Source organism: Tupaia chinensis, unplaced genomic scaffold, assembly GCF_000334495.1.
Source record: "Tupaia chinensis unplaced genomic scaffold, TupChi_1.0 Scaffold142846_1, whole genome shotgun sequence".
Taxonomy (NCBI): Eukaryota; Metazoa; Chordata; class Mammalia; order Scandentia; family Tupaiidae; genus Tupaia; species Tupaia belangeri.
In genome coordinates, this window is record NW_006202691.1 from 2142588 (window position 1) to 2163169 (window position 20582).

Consider the following 20582-nt stretch of genomic DNA (forward strand, 5'->3'; position numbering starts at 1 on the left):
CACCCCTACTTCCAATGTTTCCCTAGGGACCATATATTGTATCACACCCATAAAATTTAACATTGATACAGTGTTATGAAATAGTCTGTTTTCAAATTTCCCTAGTTGTTTTAAAAATGTCACTTTTGGAAGGATCCATAATCATATATTAGCTAGGTTTTTTTTTTTTTTTCCTTTAGTATAGTCCTTATGCATGTTTTGGGGTTGGGTAGGTCTTTTATGACAGACATTTTAAGTGCGTCTAGGATGGTTGTTTTGTAGAAGGTTTCACAATCTGGATCTGTCTCATGGTTTGATCATTTGTTTCTTTGTTTGTTATATCTATCCTTGGACTATGATTTCCTGTGAGAAGGAGACCTGACCTGGTATAATTTTTTAGTCGACCTTATTGTTTCTGAGTTTGCTTGGCATTCCCAGCTAGGCTTGAATGTAGACGAAAACGCGAACGTCGTTCAGGTTATAAAAGTGGTTATCCTGGCTACCTTGAGCGACTCCTGCTTTTCTTATAATCCACAGTTTTAGCCTTCCTTTGTTTTTCCTGCCTTATAGTAAGATTTATTATAATAAAAACTGTAGAACTGTAGAATTAGATCTATTAGGTTCATAGAGTCATAGATATCCTCATTTCCTAGTAGCATCCAATTGGGCAAAGCTCTGCTTACTTGAGCCTTTCCCAGAAGTACCCAACACAAGTTCAAACCTCTCAGTTTTGCTTGGTGAAATGCCCTGGGGTTCCCAGTGAGGTGTATTCTTCTTAGTTGCAAGGAATAATAAATCTAACTTATTTAACTGGGGAGTGTTCTTGGTGCTGTCTGGCCAGAGAGAATTTACATCTGAGACTCTTGGCCTCTTTCTTTCATTTTACTACATGAATGAATTATTGATAGAGCTAAGAGTTGTTAACTCTTAGCTTGTCTGGCTAGTTTTATACTGGTCGTTTTAGCTCCGTGTAACTAGTTCTTGATTATGGGTATTTGCATTTTTAAAAAGTTGTAAACTCTGTTATCTAGGAGTTGTTCTAAATAGTAGTTAGAAAAAAAAGAGACATAGAGAGAAACAACCATAAAGGCAACTTATGAATCGGAGAGAGGCTTTATTTCTAGTGATTAACCATAGGATGCTTGAATTTAATTTCTTCCCCACAGCCCTTTTTAAAAAAAATTATTTAATTTAATTTTATTCATTGTTATTATTTTATTTCACTTTTTAAAAGTTGACCAGAGAGAGAGAGGGTAAGTGAGAAAGCAAGCTGCCGAGCCTGGGACTTGAACCATGGTCCGCCATGTGGGAGTCCAGCTGTCTTAACCACCGTGTTACCTGCCAGCCTCCTCCCTACAGCTTTTCATAAACAAACCATTATTGAGTAATTGGGGATGGGGGAGTGGCTCATATATATTATTCACATCCACATACTATACATAATACTGTACAATAAACCTTTTCAAGAACATTTGTTGTGCATTTTTTAACTTACCTATAATTTTTCTACTCTGTTCATAGGAAAATAAACATTGGCACTGTGAATGAAAATTTAAGGCAGCAATAAGAGAAGCACCTGTTTGTGATTTCTCATGTTGTGTCTGCCTTTCAAGTAAGAATTTGATTATATTAAAGTATAAACAACTAGAAAATAGTTATAAGGGTGTTGTCTACCATTAAGATGACTACTAAATCTTACTACTTTTTTTTTTTTTTTACATGTAAAAATTGGTAATTGTTTTATTAGGGTCGGTACTTACTGCATTAAAATTCATCTGCATACTTTTATTGATATTGCCACTGCAGTTTTTTTCCTGTTGTCATTCTGTAATATCTTAGGAACAAAGAAGTGAGCATGTTCTTTCATTAGAGTATTTGTTCTGATGATGGGGTTCAGTATAATTGGACCTTTTAATGCGGAATCTTTTATTTTTGGTTGTACTCCACTCAGAAAAAATGTTGCAATTTATCTTTATTCAAGTTCAGTGGAATAGAAATGTGTAGATCAATAGAAGGACAACAAAGATGTGCTTTTGACATAAGTAGTCCATCACTGAAGTATTTTGATGTAGCGTCATAAGCGGATAGGGTGAGTTGCACTAGGATTAAAGCTCTTATATTTTTATGTGTTAGTTTCTGGTAGAAGGAAGATCTTTTTAGGATATAATTACGTTAAAATTTCTTAACAAGTATTAATGCATTTCAAGATGATATCAGGTGGTCTTCTGGGTTGAAGTGAAAAATGTGTGTATTTTCTGGATTTCTAAGATCATAGATTTTAAAAAAATATCACCAATTCATAGACACTGGAACTTACTTTTTGGTTTAAAGTAGAAAATATTGGGCTATCGTCAGAAGCATCAGTTCATGTGTTTTTATTTAGGCAAAAGAAGTACTAATGAGCATCAAATCTGTTTGGCAGTAGATTTTCCCCAAGATTGAATAGTTTAGATTATCTTCAGGCCAGATAAATTGTTCTACTTACTGGGGCTCTTGGAAGTTTGTTTTTAGATAGTATTATTGATAGGATGGTAGTGCCATTTTAGATGTCCTGTTGTCACGGGGAGTATTGAGTTTAATTGTTGCATATGAACTGAAGACTAATGGAAAAAAAATTTGGCATAATGGATTATATAAAGTTTGGTTACTTATAATAAAACTTAAACAAGAGAGAAACCAATTCATTTGTCAGGACTCAATGTCTGGTGGTAGCCTCAGGCATGGAAGCAGTTAGGAATCCATGCGCTTGTCTTATTTCTGAGTCATTTTTCATCTTCCACATCATGGTTGTTCCTGAAGGGGGGAAGGGGCAAATAAGTAAAGGAGAGAGCGTGTATATCACCTGTCTATTAAAGAAACTTTCAGGAAGGTACAACATAATTTTATGTGTTATTGGCCAGAACTTAGTTCATGTCCACATGTCCATACCTAGCTGCAAGGTAGCTGCAGTTTTTTGTGGGGGTGGGAGTGGGATGGGGTGGGGGGAGGGCACAGGGGTTGGCTACCATGGACCCATATGAACTGAAGACTAATGGAAAAAAAATTTGGCATAATGGATTATATAAAGTTTGGTTACTTATAATAAAACTTAAACAAGAGAGAAACCAATTCATTTGTCAGGACTCAATGTCTGGTGGTAGCCTCAGGCATGGAAGCAGTTAGGAATCCATGCGCTTGTCTTATTTCTGAGTCATTTTTCATCTTCCACATCATGGTTGTTCCTGAAGGGGGGAAGGGGCAAATAAGTAAAGGAGAGAGCGTGTATATCACCTGTCTATTAAAGAAACTTTCAGGAAGGTACAACATAATTTTATGTGTTATTGGCCAGAACTTAGTTCATGTCCACATGTCCATACCTAGCTGCAAGGTAGCTGCAGTTTTTTGTGGGGGTGGGAGTGGGATGGGGTGGGGGGAGGGCACAGGGGTTGGGGACCATGTACCCAGTTAAAAATTTGTGATTATCTTACTAAGGAAAGGGAAACAATAGCAACTGGCAGCCTATTCCATAGTTAATAAGCAGTATACTGGATGTTAGGAATTCTCTAATTTTTTTAACAATATATAATAATCATACATATTTGTGGAGGTATAGTATGATTTTTCAGTACATGAATGCAGTCTGTATCCATCATAAAAAACCAATAGGATAGTAGGATAGGCCAGCCAAGTGGTGTGGTGGTTAAGGCAGCTGGATCCCACATGGCTGACTGTGCAGTTCTAGTCCTGAACCTGGTGGCTTGAAAAACCTCCTGGGCATATGTGTGTGTGTGCCCCCAAAATCCTGAGAGGAGAATGAATGAGAGGATTGTGGCATAGTCATCCCTTGCTAGGAGGTACTTTTTTGACTCTTTCTCTCTGGTGAGTGTCCATGTCCTATAGTAAAATTCAGAAAACAAAACAAAGAAAGAACCATCCCTCCCCCCCAAAAAATCAGGATAATTAGTATACCTATCATATGAACCATTTGTCATTGTGTTGGGAATGGAATCTTCTAAATGATCCCCACTTGCTTGCTAACCTTTATTAGGCCCAGGGCTCTTCCAGGATGCTGATAAATATTATAGACCCTCTCCTTAGAAAAATGTATCCGTGTATGTATATGTATGAATTGAATTTTGTAGAACTGCTGTCTCTGAAACTCTTCCATGAAGGATGACTTAAGAAGTTGTTTATGACCCACTATAAAGATTGCCTGTTAGAATGTTCTACTATAAGGTTCCAGCAGGTGGTGTGGTGGGTAAGGTGGTGAACTTCCACATGACCAACCTTGGTTCAAGTCCTGGACTTGGCGGCTTGCTTTTTCACTCTGTCTCTGTCTCTGGTGAGTGTATGTGCCTGGTAGCAAATAAAAAAAAAAAAGATAATGATAAATGAAATTAAATAAATAATTCTTTAAAGAAAGTAATGTTCCACCATAAGACAGTTGTGTTTTTTATAGTTTTTCCAATTTTTCACTCTTCACTCATACAATCAAGAGGTTTGCTACCATACTCTGTATGCTGGTCACTATGATAGCACTTAAAGGTTCAAAAACATCATGATAGTCATGTTTTTGATTTTATTTTATTTGTTAATATAGGGCACATCCCCTTGATGGAGAAACACACACACACACACACACACACACACACACATACACACACGCAGAGAGATAGAGAGAGAGAGAGAGAGACAGAAAATGAGAACGCACCCCTCAGAGGGGATGACCATGCTGCAGTCCCTTCCTCTCCATCCTGCTTTTGGGATTTTGGGCATGCTCACATGCATGCACACAAGCCCAGCAGGGTTTTCAGGCCATCAAGTCTGGGATTCAAACAGTGTAGTTGACCATATGGGATCCAGCTGTCTCAACCATCATGCCACCTGGCTAGCCCTATAGTCATCTATTAAATGCTTAATATGTGCCTGCCATGGAACTGGGAGCCTTATGTGCATTATCTATTCTCTCCGTTTTACAAATGAAGAAATAATCTGCCTAAGATTTTATAGTGAGTGATAGAACTAGTATTTGACACCCAGTTCAAGTCTAAAATCTTTTAGTTATCATGAAATAGACACTTTGCCATAAACATGAGACACATTGAGTGAAGGTATTTAAGTGGCTCTATTTTGAATTTTTGCCATGAGTTGAATAACTGGGAATCGCTTTGTGCCTCAGTTTTCAGTTAACACCTTGCAAAGCCACTTAAAATGTTTAAGTACGTAATTATGTTGTTCTTTTGAATTTATATTTTTAAAATCTATATTGCAATCAGTATTATACATGGCATATGACAAATGCTAACCAGTAATCTAAGAGTAATGTGAAATGATCGTATTTGAAAATACCTTATCAACATTCAAATTGTATATATCATTAAAAAAATTCTATGCAAACCACCTTTCAATCACCTTGTAAAGCAGAACTCACCGGTGCTGTGTGTGCTCTTTTTTCTCACAAGCATGCTGTCATGTACTCTGACAGCACCACACATGGAATTTAGCATAAAAGCTTTTTGCTTCAAGCTGAGGTTTTTGACCCCACTGATAATACAGATGTTCTCATAATTTCCTCTCTTCAGCCCCTTTATAAATCAAAAAGAGTAGAAATGGGAAAATTATATGAGTAATTACAGTATTAAATTACTATAGAAACCCATTTGAGTTCTTTAAAATTCTCTTTTCAACTTTCGTTTCAATCGCCAGCTTCTTAAATGATAAGTTTCTTACATTGACAAGCCTAGATTATGAATGCAACATTTATTTATCAGTTGACATCTCTACTTCTTGTTTTATTAGGAACATAATTTTCTTTTCTAGTGAGAGTATTGCTGATTCTAATGTAGAGACGAGGTTTGACTTTACGAGTTTGTATAAGCACAGCAAATAGGCATTGGTAGGCCTGCTGCTACTTTCTGATCTGTGGACACAGGTTCTCATACACCAGTGCTTGGTCATCTTTCTAAATGTTGAATATCATTGAATTCCAGGGCGATTTGATGAAACTGTTATTGAAGAGAGAAGACAGTGTGCTGAAGACCTACTGCAGTTCTCTGCCAATATTCCTGCTCTTTTCAACAGTAAACAGCTTGAAGATTTTTTCAAGGTTTGGTAGTCTTTCTGAAATATTTGTTTTATCTTTTAATACTATTTTTCTGATTTGTGGTTGAGTAAAATAGAGAATGTCATTATTTCATTATCCAGTTAAAGAAGAAGTGCATAGCTAAGTAACAATTTCTATGGCATATCTTCTACTTTAGTATAAAGATATATATGCTTTTTTATTCATAGATTTTTAAAAGATACAAAAAGCATAGAGATTATCCAATTCAGTTTGTCATAATTGAAATACATTAAAAATACTAGCCAGGGGTTGGCAGGTGGTGTGGTTAAGGGCGCTGGACTCCCACATGGCTAACTATGGTCCAAGGACTGGACCTGGCGGCTTGCCTTCTTATTTTCCCTCTCCCTCTCTCTCTCAATTGCTCTCTCTCTCTAGTCAAATTAAAATAAATAAATAAATAAAGTTAAATAAAATAATTCTCTTAAAAAAATACTAGATACCATGAAACTTCAGTAATATTCACTTTGTGAGGTGTCTTACAGTGGAAGACTTTTCCCTGGGATTTAAATCATTACAAGTCCATGTTAAATTCATTATAGTCACGTTGATCTGTGTAAGATATAACAAAATACTTACTGCCTAATTATATAGAGAGGTGGCCAGTGTGAGTATTTTCTGAGTTCTCATGTGTACCTTTTTTTTTTTTTTTTTGAGAGAGAGGTTTTTGCTCTAGGGCATGTGTGCTTGCTAGAGAGAGAGGCAGAGACAGAAAGTGAAAAGTGAGAAATCACCCCCTGGGGGATGGCTTTGCTACAATTCCTTGTCCTCTGTTCTCTCGGGATTTTAGGCACACATGCACGTGCACATGCACCTGGTGCGTGGTCTGGCCTCTTGGTCTGGGACTCTTAACTGCAGTCGACTACATGGGAGTCCAGCAGTGTAATCATTACGCCATCTGCTGGTCCCATGTGTTTAACTTTCTTGACATGTAATACTTTCATCCTAAGTTCTTTATCATTTTTAATGAATACTTTTGAAATTTATTTATTTATTTTGAGAGAGTTTTGCTGTAGGGCATATGTGCTCACTAGAGAGATAGAAACAGAGACAGAAAGTGAGAAAGCACCTCCTAGGGGGCCTGGCCACACTGCAGTCCCTTCTCCTCCATTTTCCTCTTGGGATTTTGGGCACATAAACACATGTGCCTGCCATGAGTTTCAAGTGGCTAGGTCCAGGACTTGAACTGTGGTTGGCCACATGAGAGTCCAGCACCTTAATCACCATGCTACCTGCTGGCCCCCTTTTCTAATTTATTTTGACCTGAACCTATACAGATTGTCAGTTGGTAGCATTGTCTTGACCACATTTTTTTTGTTTGTTTGTTTAAATAATCTTTTAGAAAAAAAGCTAAGTAATGGTGCTCTACATGTTTTTTTCTTCATCAACTAAAAATCTACTCATTTGTATATGTTTGATTTCTTAGGATATATAACCAGTAAGATATATTGAGTATTGAGATATTTAATTTTCCTGATACTAGGGGATCTACACAGGGAATTTATTTTTTATGATTTATTTTAGTTTCTTAAAGAAAGTTGATCTTCCAAAAGACATCGTAGACTCATAACTTAGGGTAATAGAAGTAGAAATGGTGTTGTAGCTGTGGTGGTGCAGTGGTAGGACAGAGCTGCGTGATACCAGAGCTGCACGGGAGGCCTGGATTCAGATTCCAGGTTGACTTCAACATGTGGGAAGTGCCTGTGTGTGTGTGCCAGTGAGCCTGGCTGACCGGGAGGCTAGTGAGACCTTGAACATGGCATGGTGAGACCCTGTCAAAGGTTCCAGCCCCAACTCCTCCACTGCCCCAAACTTCTCTTGATCATGAAATAAATAAATAAATAAAGTGAAACTAAAAAAAAGATAATAGAGAAGACAGAATTTCATCATGTCATGGTCCTCCTGCCTCATCTGCATGAGCTCCTGGGACTACAGGTACACACCATACCTGGCTCCTTCAGATGGGCTGGGAATCATCATGGGCCTCCCACATGGTATCAGCCTGTCAAGTAGCAGCAACCACTGCATGTTACTGTAGCTGGGTCAGTGATAATAAGATTTTTGATGATTAACTTTGTTGCTTAATTTTTTACTACTCTGCAGATTGGCTGAGATCATATTTTGGCTTCTGCTTATGCAGATTATTATGTAGATTATTATGATAAAAGTCTGAGTCCAATTGATAAAGTATTTAGCTTTTTGCAATTCTCTTTTATAGTTGTTTCTAAGTGGTAGGAGATCTATGCTTATAGAAAAAAGTATTATTTAGCAAGAAGAATATAGCTTTATAGAAATCATGAAAGGCAGTTACTTACTTGTTCATTCAGTTTCTTTTGGATCTGGGATTCCTAATTGTAAGTGCTTTTGGAAAACACTTGGTTTTAGATTTTTCTATGTATAATATTTATATTTTGGTATAAATATATATGTGTTTGGTAAGTCACATTTGCTAGCAGCAAATGCTCTCAGTTTGTCTGGAAATGTTTTAATTTTCCCTTTTTTTAAAGATGAATTTTGGTTGATATGTAGAATTACTGATTGATATTTTTCTTTTAACAATTTGAATATGCTGTTCCATTGCCTTCTGTCCTCCATTGGTTTTGGTAAGAAATCAACTGTTAATTTACCATGATTTCACTGTGTGAATCTTTCTCTATTGTTGCTTTCAAACTTTTGCCTTTGTTTTTCAAAACTGTGAATTCTTGTGTCTAGGGGTTACTTTCCTTGTGTTCAGCATACATGAGGTTTATTTATCTCCTCATGTATGTAGACCAGTGATTTTTGTCAAATTTTGGAAGTTTGTTCTCATTTCTTCAAGTTTCTTCCTGCCTGCTTGTCTTGTCTCTACCCGATATTCTTACCATATATAATTGGATATGTTAATATTGCCCCAGAGATATCTCTGATTCTGTTTATTTTTCTTGTCTTTTTAAAAATTTCCTGATTTCTTTATATTATATAGTTTCTGTTAATCTTCAAGTTCATTCCTCTGTTGCTGAACTCCTCTAGCTAATTTTTATTTTTTTAAAGAATTATTTAGTTTATCTTTATTGTTATTATTATTTTCTAATTTGAGCAGAGAGAGATGGGGGAAGGGTAGAGTGAGAAAGCAAGCCTCCTGGTCTAGGACCCAAACCAAGCTTGGCTGTGTAGGAATCTAGTGCTTTAACCACCATGCCATGTGCCAGCCCTGTCCTATAGTGAATTTTTAATTTTATTACTGCACTTTTTCAATTTTAGAATTTTCATCTTATTCTTTTAAAAATTGAGATATATGGACCAGCATGTGGTGTGGAGTTAAGGTGGCTGGATCCCACATGACTGACTCCACCATTTTAGTCCTGGACCTGGTGGCTTGGAAATCATGCCAGACACATGTGTATGCATGCCCAAAATCTCCACAGGAGAATAGGAGAGAGGGAATTGTGATGTGGCCTTCTCCCCGTGGGGGTCATTTCTCACTTTTCCTCTTTCTCTCTGTCTCCTTCCGGCGAGTACATGTTCCATAGCAAAAAGTAAACTTTTTAAAAAATTGAGATACACATCGTATAACATAAAATTTACCTTTTAATTTTATTCTCATTTATTTTTCTAATTTGCCATAGGACATGTGCATTCTCCAGAGAGAGACAGAGAGAAAGAGGGAATGTGAGAGAACACCCTCCAGGGGGTTGGCCATGCCTCAATCTCTTCTCCATTCTTCTCTTGGGAGTTTGAGCACACATGCACACATGCCCGGCATGATTTGCAGGCCTCTAGGTCCAAGATTCAAACTGGGGGGATGACCACGTGGGATCCAGCTGCTTTAATGACCACACCATCAGTTGGCCTGCATGTATTTATTTGTTTTATCATTTTGGTCAACTTCTGACAGATGTCTCTAGTCTTTTTTGGGAAAACATTTGTTGATTTACTCATTCTGCCATACCCAAAGTCCTTTCCCCTAAATTGACTTTTAATTAACAAGAACTTGTATTTTTATTTATTTATTTAATTTTAGAAACATTTTTGCCATAGGGCACATTCACTTACTGGAGAGACAGAGAGAGACAAAGAGAGAAGGGGAAAGTGAGAAATCACGCCCCTGGGGGGATGGCCATGCTACAATTCCTTCTCCTCCATTCTCCTCTTAGGATTTTGGGCATGCACGCACATGTGCCTGGTGTAAATTTGAGGCCACTGGGTTTGAGACTCAAACTGTAGTCAGAAGTACCATGGGAATATAGTGCCTTAACCACTATGCCATCAGCTGGCTCCAACAAAAATTTTAAGTGCTATGTAATCTGAAATATTGTGCCGTGTACTCAGAAGCACGCCAAAAGTTACTAAAACATGTGTGTTCATTAAAGAGAGACCCAGAGAGAGAGAGAAAGCAAGAAAGTACCCTCTCCCCTTTGGGGCATGGTCATGCTTCAGTCCCTTGCATCTCTCCCTTCTTTTGGGATTTTTTGGCATGTATGCACATGCACCTGGCATGTTTCTCAAGCCAGTGGGTCTGGGACTTGAACTGCATGACTGTCCATTTGGGATCCAGCTGGCTTAACTACTAGTCCCATTACGCTAACTGCTGGTTCCCGACCTGGCATGTTTCTCAAGCCAGTGGGTCTGGGACTTGAACTGCATGACTGTCCATTTGGGATCCAGCTGGCTTAACTACTAGTCCACTGGTTGGCCCCCAGAGTTATTATTTCTCAACTAAAAAATATATAATTGTGCTATATTTTCATACTATATCTTTCTAGTTCTTTTTTGTTATTTTGTTTCATTAAAGATTTGTTGTTTTTTTATTGTGTATAATATTGTTTGTTAAAATAAATAGAAAATCTCTAGGATTATGAGTTAAAATATTTTGTATTTATTTTTGCCTTAAAGCAGATGTTATATCAGCTAATAATAATGAACAGTTTTTGAGTGTTTATATTGTTCTGAATGTTTTACACATATCCTTTTTTTTTTTGTAGAGGTTTTTGCTATAGGGTGCATGCACTCACCAGAAAGACAAAGTTTTCACATTTTCTTTTTTTTTTTTTTTGTAGAGGTTTTTGCTATAGGGTGCATGCACTCACCAGAAAGACAAAGAGAAAAACAGAGAGACAGAAAGCAAGAAGTTACCCCCTAGGGGGGATGGCCACGCCATAATCCCTTCTCCATTCTCCTCTCGGGATCTTGGGCATGTACGCATATGCACCAAGCATGAGTTTTAGCCACCCGGTCCGGGACTCGAACCACAGTCCGACTACATGAGAGTCCAGCGACACAGCCATTATGCTAACTGCTGGTTCCATACATGTATCTTTTTTTTTAAATGGGAATTTTTTTTTAAGAATTATTTTTATTTAGATTTATTTATTTATTTATTTAAATTTGACCAGAGAAGGACAGAGTGAGAGGGAGAGAGAGGGAAAGTGAGAAAGCAAGCAGCCAGGTCCGAAACTCAAACTGCGGTTGGACATGTGGGAGTCCAGCATCCTTAACCACCACACTACCTGCCGTCCTTGTTTTACATGTGTCTTTTACTTTTTCACTTTGCATGAAATCTTTAATCCTCACAACTCCTTGAGTTAGTTATAGGCATTATTTCCATTTTACAGGTAGGTAACTTACAGTCATATACCTAGTAGAAAAAGAATGGTATTTTTTTGTAAGGGATATAAATAATGTCATCTTTGTTTTTAGAAATTCTCTGGGACACATGAAAATTTTCTTTTATTTAGGTGTTTAAGGGATGGCTTAGTCTAGATAGAAAAAAATTCAGAGATAAACTATAATCTGAGTATTTTAATGGAGGATAGAAAGAAGTAAAAAATTCTTTCTCCTAAGGAGAATGAGCCTTTTAAAAAGTTCAGTTTACATAACACTCTGTGTGATGTTTGTTAATTTGAGAGGAAGTATTTCAGATTTCTGTTCCTTAAAGATAAACTTCCGATTGGGTAAAGTTAGTCATTGAGTTAGTTCTTGTGTGAAGGAAGAGAGAAAATGGGGACTGGATTTCTCCTGCATTTTGCTATCTCGGTGTGGCATTTCAGGGCAAACAACTTTTGGTAGAAGATAAGGAAGAATGGTAAGGAGCAGATGAGTTACTATTTTAATCATTTATAATTATTGAAGGAGTGTAAGCTCTTATAGCTGTGAAGGGAGCATTCAGTCCACAAAGCTCAGCTCAGTTCACTACCTCCATTTATCTGGTATACTGTTTGTTAAACTAGGAAAATAGAAAACTCTAGTTGCACTTAGAATAAGAGAAAATATTTTTGAGGTTTGAATTTGTGAACTTAAACATTGAGTTAAAGTAATGGTCACATGGAAAAATCAGCTTTATATTTATTTGTTAATAAATATAAAATTGTCTTAAAAAATTGTCTCTTTACTAAAAATATCTTAAGTTTCTTTAGTTTTATAGACATTGTTTCAGGTGGTTCTCAAACTTAAATGGCTTCTTTATCACCTGAGGTGCCATGTGATATGTTGTAATTTATAATTTGATAAAGTTCAGTGACTTCCTGATAGGTTTCATCAGTTATCATGAATTAAAATGATCAGTTCCTAAAGATAATGAACAATAATCATTAGGTGGTGGGGTCTTTGTTCTGCATTTTCTTTCTTTCCCCTCCCTCCCTCCCTTCCTTCCTTCCTTCCTTCCTTCTCTCTCTTTTTAAAAAAGTTTTTGTCATAGTGTATGTGCACTCACCAGAGTGAGACAGAGAGGGAAGGTGAAAAGTCATCCCCTGTGGATGGCCACACCACAGTCCCTTCTCCTCTTGGTATTTTGGGCATGCACTCACATTTGCCCAGAGTGATTTTCAGGCTGCCCAATCTGAGACTCCAACCACTATTGGCTACGTGGAAGTCCAGCACCATAGCCACTACACTCCTTGCTCGCTCCTCTGCATTTTCTTCTTCTTTTTTTAATTTAATATTTTATTTATTCATTCATTTATTTTAATTTGGTCAGAGAGCCAGAGAGAGAGAGAGAGAAAGAGAATGTGAGAAAGCAAGCCACCAGGTCCAGGACTGGAACTGTGGTTGACTGTGTGGGAGTGTTCAGTGCCTTAACCACCACACCACCTGCTGGTTTCCTTTGCATTTTCTTTATAGGTACTTTTGACAGATTTGAAATAACATACTTTTATAAAAAGCTACATATTATTATAAACATAGGGATATTCCTGTAGTTATATAGAACATTTTTAGAGCAATTTAGGTTTACAGAAAAGTTGTGTAGAAAGTGGTTTTTCCATATCTGTTCTTTCTACCCACAACTCCCAGTTTCCCTTGTTATTAACATTTTGCATTGGCATGGTACATTTATTACAATCAATGAACGAATATCGATACACCTATTGAGTTCTTTAAAGCAGTTGTAATCTAGTTCAGTAGATTAATGGTTTCTGTAATCCTTATAGATACTTGGTTAAGATTATTATTTATTTATTTTAGATTTTTAAATATTCTTCATGACAGTAAATGCAATTGCTCTGATCTTTACAGGGTGGAATAATTAATGATGGTTCTGAATTAATTGGACCTGCTGAAGCTTATTCAGATTCTCTCATTGATACCTTTCCTGAGTGTAGTACAGAAGGTAAGAGATTTTCATATTTTTGCATTTCAAAGGCTTTGATTGCAGGAGAATATAAATTATTACTGTATTGCAAAAAAGTGTGGATGTTCAATGAAAGAATGTAAAATAAATAAATAAATAAATAAATAAATGTGCATGGGATTTGAGGGTATTTAATTAATTAATTTATTTAAAAAGTTTTTTTTTGCTATAGGGTGTTGTGTGCTCACACTAGAGAGAGAGAGAAAACAAGAGGTCAATCCCGAGGGGAGATTACCATGCTGCAGCTGCAGTCCCTTCTCATCCACTCTCCTCTTGGGATTCTGGGCACACATGTACTCTTGCCTGGCATGATTTTCAAGCTGCCAGGTCCAAGATTCGAACTGCACAGCTGGCCATGTAAGATTCAGTGCCTTAACCCCCATGCCACCTGCTGGCCCTTATTTCACTGATTGTAATTTTTTTTTTTTTTTTGCTTTAATAGGATACTTTTTTCCCTTTACATTTTATAGTTTGATGATATCGCATATTGGCAGCTTTTTTTATTTCTTAGTGATAAATAGTGATCTATCTTGTAACTAATGGCTTAGATTTGATAGAATTTGGTATAATTAGTTGTTCAGAATTTGTATTGTCTAGTAGAAGAATGCCTTACCAGTTTATTTAACAGTATCTTTTAGACAGTTTCAAGATTGGCTTTAAAAATTTAGTCATTTACCCAGAAAAAAGAAACCTAAGCAGTTGTATGTTTTTGATGTGTTTACTAACATGAGGTTTAAACCAAAGCAATTTTTGTACTTTTAATCACTTTAATTCAAGAATGCTTAATCCTTGTTTTATCCCTCTATTAAGCCATACTCGAATCTGTATGAAGATTTAAATATGTACATTTTTGCTTTTGGATTTCCATAACTAGCTTTCTTTCAGGGAAGATTATAGAATTAAAACAAAAAAGACAGAGATTTGGGGTTGGGGTAGAGAGGGTCTTTAAAAAGAAAATAGATAATTTGATTTGTTTAAGGTGGCTTAGGCTTGGTTTATTAAAGGTAAAATAATAGGCTAAATATATCCTGATCTCGTTCATGAGTGAGTGTTAGTGGTGGAGGAAGAGGCTTTATGACTGACAAAGGAGGTAGCCGTAATTTCACTGAACTGCTGTTTTTGTGAGGGTATGCGGCGATGTCGTGCATGAGCAGTCACACTGTCATAGATCTGTTGTAGCAATTGTCCATCTTGATTTGGTAAGTGCAGCAAGTTTCTCTCTATTAATTTTATTTTCTTTTGGGGTTACCCACACTGGAAATAATTAGCTTTTATTCTTTTTCACTGTTTTTCATTGACTTAAAAGAAAACTTTATTAATTTAAGATACATGTTATGTGTAATGCATGGGGGCCACATGGCTAAGACTCCCCATTGAGTGCCTCAAAATGTTTTACTCCATCTTTTTTTTTTTTTAATTTATTTTTAAAATTGTTTATAGGTTGTGGGCATTCGCCTGAGAGAGACAAAATGAGAGTGAACGTAAGACATCACCCCTTGGGGGGATGGCCACACTACTATCTCCTCTTCTCTGTTCCCCTCTGAGGACTTTAGGAATACATGCACATGTGCCTGGTGTGTTTTCCAAGCTGCTGGGTTGGAGACTAGAACTGAGCAGTAGGCCATGTGGAATCAGTGATTTCACTATGTCATTTCCTGGCCCAACTCCATCGTGATTCAGCCAGAGCCATAGAAAAATATTGTTGATAGCTATTGTACTGTACTATCATGTTTATTGGGGAAAAAATGCGTATTCTATGTGTTTGTAATCAGAGATCCTTGCTAGAGTTTGGAAAATTTAACCCCTGCTTGTGATCCCAGTGTGATTCTAATTCTAGAACTAGTTTCCTTGGAAAGTGACTTTGCTGGGATAGCCTTATCTGTTTTTTGCTTCAGATTTTCTGCTTCTAAGAAAGAAGAGTACGTGTTTCTATCGTAAGGTGGACTAGTCCTGGGTCATCTAATAAGGAATAGGCAAGTTAGAGTTTAAAGAGCATGTTCTGTGAGGAATATAGTTCTTAGAAATGCAGAATGTTTCTTTTCTCTCTCTTTTTATTTTCTGGTATAGGAATTAAAGGTTGCATGATGTAGGAGTTGTTAAATTCTTTTGATATTCATAATAAGCCTTTATTACTAGGTAGCAGTCAATCATGGTAAAAGAAGGCTGTCTCAGGAACCTATTTTAATATAATGTAGGGCTGGCCCATGGCCTGGTGGTTAAGGAATCTGGAACCCACATGGCCAACCACGTGGTTCAAGTTCCAGACTTGTGGCTTGACAAACACGCGGGGCGCATGTGCATGGGTGCCCAAAATCCCATAAAGAAGAAAAGGATTGTGGTGTGAGCACCGCTGCTCCCTTGGGGAGTGCTTTCTCCCTCTCCCTCTTTCTCTGTCTTTCTCTAGCGAGTGCACATCCTGTCTGGAAAAATGATCGTATAAGTGATTATATGTATAATATGTGTATACCCTATATATTATATAATCTTATTATAATACATATCACTTATGAAATATATATTCTGTAAATATGAAATTATATATATAATATACATAAAAGATGCAGTCATAGACGAGGGTGGAGCAGAAGTTTTTCATCCTTTACTATAGTCCAGGAGAGAAGGGGAGGGACATTACCATTGGGAATAACCTTTCTGGTGTTCTGAATACTGAGGGCTGTTCATGATGAGCAGGTGGCTGTGTCAGTGTTGAAGAGACACCGAAAGCTAGGGTGAGCATGTACTTTTTGTCCAGACTTGGACACCTCTGAGAATGAGAGATGATGGTCTTGATAATTACATCAAGACTGCAGCATCACGCAGGAAGGCCTCGGGCAAACTGGGCTGCCTGGGTGACCTTACCTGAAGCAGTTTTTTCAGACTTTACCTCTGAAGTTTCAAAAAGATGTTTCTTCTTTGGAAGGATTTATCTTTACTTTTATGAGAGAAACTGAGGGCAACATTTCTGTTAAAAACATAAAGTGAACTATAACACCTAAAAGTAATATTGACATTTTATGCTGTCAGTGCAGTTTAGTTTTTAAACTACATTATCGTCTCTGAAATGATCACACTGTGATCCATGAAGAACGGAAAACATGGAACTGGAAAAGCTGTTAATGGTTATGTTTTATTCTCTCCTCCCTTTCAAAGCCGTTATGCCTGGCTAATTAAGCCTGCTGAAAGACACCTCGTTGACAAATACAGATAGATCAGAGTGTCAGACAGCTTGCAGATTTATTGTTATTTGAGATGGAAAATGGCTTTTAAATACCATGAGATTGTCTGGCATGGAGGAGAGTGGAAGATTTACTTCGTACCTAAAGGTCTGCAAACCTGGGAGAGGACCAAGGGAGAGGGCATCCAGTAGCAAAGAGCAGGGAAGCTGGCAGCCGGCAGCCGGCCAGCCCCACAGACATGCAGTGAGATGGAGGGTGGTGAAGGGATGGCGGTGGCAAATGCTTGTGGTTTGGATGTAGAGCCAAATTGTAAGAAGGTGATTCAACCTGTAACGACCCCTTCGAGGGTAGTATTTCAGATGGTGTTTTGAAGGTGTATTGTCATTTTCACATTTGTGGTTTAGTTTGCTGGTGGAATGGGTGGGGGGCAAATCTTATAGTCTGCTGTTTTGAGGTCTTTCAGTTACAGTTAGAATGACATGGCAAGTTGATCACTTTTCAGAGAACAGAGGTAGCAGCTAACAGATCATTATTATTGTTAGTGCCTTAAAAATCCAATCTATGGAGTCCACTTTTTTGTAAAGTTCATTTTATTCATGAGAGGATGTGTGTGTGCGTGAGAGGTGGGGCACCCTTGATGGGTCAGGGCACAGTCTTTCCCTGTGGTAATCCCCTGTCCTCAGCCCTCTAGCTGGTCGTGGATCTTGGATGTGTGCAGACCCAGTGAGTTTTCAGGTAGACTGGGGCTCTGAACCTGCAGTTGGCCAAGTAGCTTCCTGCATTGCAGTTCGTTATGCTGCTGCCTGTCCCAAGGCTGGGTCCCAATGAACTTTCCAATGAAAGTTTGGTGAGGAAATCCGGAAGATCTGGATTTCAGTTTTTTTTTTTTTTTATTTTATTTAAATTACAGTTATTTCACAGTACAATTTGATAGAGAAACCCCTTTAAGGCTCCACAAAACCAGTAATTTGGTGATGAGCTGGTAAATATGTTTTATTTGATATGAACTGAAAATAATTATTCTGTAGGTTTTTAGATAAAAAGTTGATATTGTTTTACATTTTTGAAACAAAATGCTGGCTCCTCTTTACCTTTGTTCAAAGACATTGAACTATGTTTTCTCAAAGAGGAAAGATCTAATTGGTTGTTTACATTCTACTTCCATTTTAATCTGTCTTTCTGCTAAAATAGACTTAATTATGAAGTTACTGTGACATTTGTGGAAACTGGCCCACATTGGTGGTGGGAATGAAGTGCTGTGATGTTTTGCTCATCTGCTGGCCTGGGTGAAGGATGTAGGCTGCTTTACTGCCACACTGGCCTGGCTGTGGGGGCCTTTGATGTTGTTGTGGTCTCATCTGCTCACCCCTGTCATTTCCTCTTCCTAGTCTATTTCTTGACTTTGCAGTTTAGAGAGAAGGGTTGTTTTTCCAGGATCAGTAGCAAATAGGTAAAAAAAAAAAAAAGTAATCGGATGATCATAACCACAAATACAAACTGAGAGATTGGCTGCTTTTATGTAGCAAATCTTAAGAGTGAAAACTCTTAAATATTTCCTGCAATAGCAAAATTACCTGTTTTGGGGGGCTGTAAATCGTGGATTAAAAACTCCTCCAGTGCTCATTGTAACAATTACGGAGACAAGAAAGGATTTATTAAGCTGTCTTGAATTAGCCACTTTAGAATAAGTGATCTGTACATTTAGAGGCTGGCTTCTATGACTGGTCTTTGTAAGGGCTCCTTTAAGACGACATTTAGCCGAGGGCAGGGTAATAATTCTTTCCTAAGTAAATGTAGATAAGGATAGCAATTTTGTTTAAGCTGAGTTGGATTGAATGGTGCTGATTACATTTAAAATATTGAGGGAACTAGTTGGAAAGGAGTATGGTATCCAAGTTTGGAAAAGAAGATCTGTGTCAAGATACTGTTTATTTTATCTTTTATTTATTTGTGTAATTTTCATTTAGTGCATTTAAACTTGATGCTTTGAGGCAGGATCACACTGCAATTAAAAATTATTGCATAAAATTACTTTCATTTTATGTATATAAGGTGTGTGTGAAACATGAATGAGTTTGTGTTTAAACTTGGGTCCCATCCCCAAGATATCTGAATAGCTCCAAATATTCCCCTCCCCAAAAAACCCAAAAAAAACAAAAAAAGAAATAGAAAATGCCTCTGTGCCTCAGCATTTTGGATAAATGATACTCAACTTTAACCTAAATCTGATTTTAAGATAAGGTTAAAGTCTTTGCACTGCATGGTGTAGTGTAAGATGACAAAGTACAGAAAGTCTAATTATTATACAATTAATGAAGTATAAAGTAGAATTTAGTGCAGATGTCCACTAGGTGGCACCATGAGCACTCGAAATCTTATAACTGGTATTATTCTAGGCCCTCCAGTATTAATGTTAGTTTTTGTTGCTTAATCAGCTTGAGGAAATTTTTTTCCTTAAGTGCTTATTTACTTTACTCACTGCCACTGAATTGGATTTTCTTTTGAGGGTGAGTTTAAAATAGATAGGAAGGCCCTGCTGCAGCGGCACAGTGGTAGTACAGCCTGCGATGCTGGAAGCCATGTAGAAGACTGGTATCTGGTTCCTAGGTCAGCCATGTGCATGCATACGCATGATCCTGGCTGGCTGGGAAGGCAGAGAGGATCGTGGTGTGAGACCTTGTCAAGAGTGCTTGTCTCTCTGTTCTCTGTTAGTAAACTTAAAAATAAAAATAGGGAAGGGGGTTACCAGCAGATGGCGTAATGGCTACGTCATTGGATTCTCATGTAGTTGACAGCGGTTCGAGTCCTGGAACCGCTGGCTTAAACTCACGCCAGGCACATGTGCCCAAGATCCTGAGAGGAAAATGGAGAAGAAGGGATTGTGGCGTGGCCCTCCTCCCCCACCCCCAGAGTAATTTCTCACTTTCTGTCTCTCTGTCTCTGTCTTTCTGGTGAGCGCATGTGCCCTATAGCAAAAACCTTTCCTCCCCTCCCCCCCCAAATAAAGGGAAGGGTCCAGCAAGTGGCATAGTGGTTAAGGTGCTGGACTCTCATGTTGTCAACTGTGGTTTGAGTCCTAGAACCAGTGGCTTGAAACTCATACTGGGTGTGTGTGCGTGTGTGCACAAAATCCCGAGAGGAGAATGGAGGAGAAGGGATTGCAATGTGGCTATCCCTTCCCCGGGGTGATTTCTCACTTTCTGTCTCTCTATCTCTGTCTGTCCAGCAAGCACATGTGCTCCATAGTAAAAATCTCTTAAAAAATAAATAGGGTAAAAAGATAGGTAATTTTTCCTGAGCACAAATGACAGTGTGTGAGTGTGTATATGTATATAAAACAAATGATACAAATTTTAAATACTGTCTCAAAAATCATATTTTTAAAAACAACTTAAGAGGGCTAGGATAATATTGACTATTAAGAGGTTAGGGATGGGGTGGAGAAAATAAACTATTCCTTTAATATCATGGGAATCAGGGTTTTAGATAAGAAGGAACATTAGAAATGATATAGTGGGACCAGCAGTTAGCATAATGGCTATGTTGTTGGACTCCCACAGAGTTGACCGTGGTTCGAGTCCCGGACCCGGTGGCTTAAACTCACGCCGGGCGCGTGTGCGTGCGTGCCCAAGATCCTGAGAGGAGAATGGAGGAGAAGGGTTTGCGGCATGGCCATTCCCTCTGGGGGGTGATTTCTCGCTTTCTATCTCTCTGTCTCTGTCTG

The 20582-nt window shown here is 37.8% G+C and overlaps 1 protein-coding gene across 1 annotated transcript in view; it reads left to right on the top strand.

Annotated features, from left to right (window-relative positions):
• The window catches only part of RPS6KC1 (ribosomal protein S6 kinase C1), a 180031-nt gene that overhangs the window by 26053 nt on the left and 133396 nt on the right, over nt 1-20582 (top strand). The window contains 2 exon segments of the mRNA XM_006172351.1: nt 5949-6064; nt 13568-13661. Coding sequence (XP_006172413.1) covers nt 5949-6064; nt 13568-13661 — 210 coding nt within the window.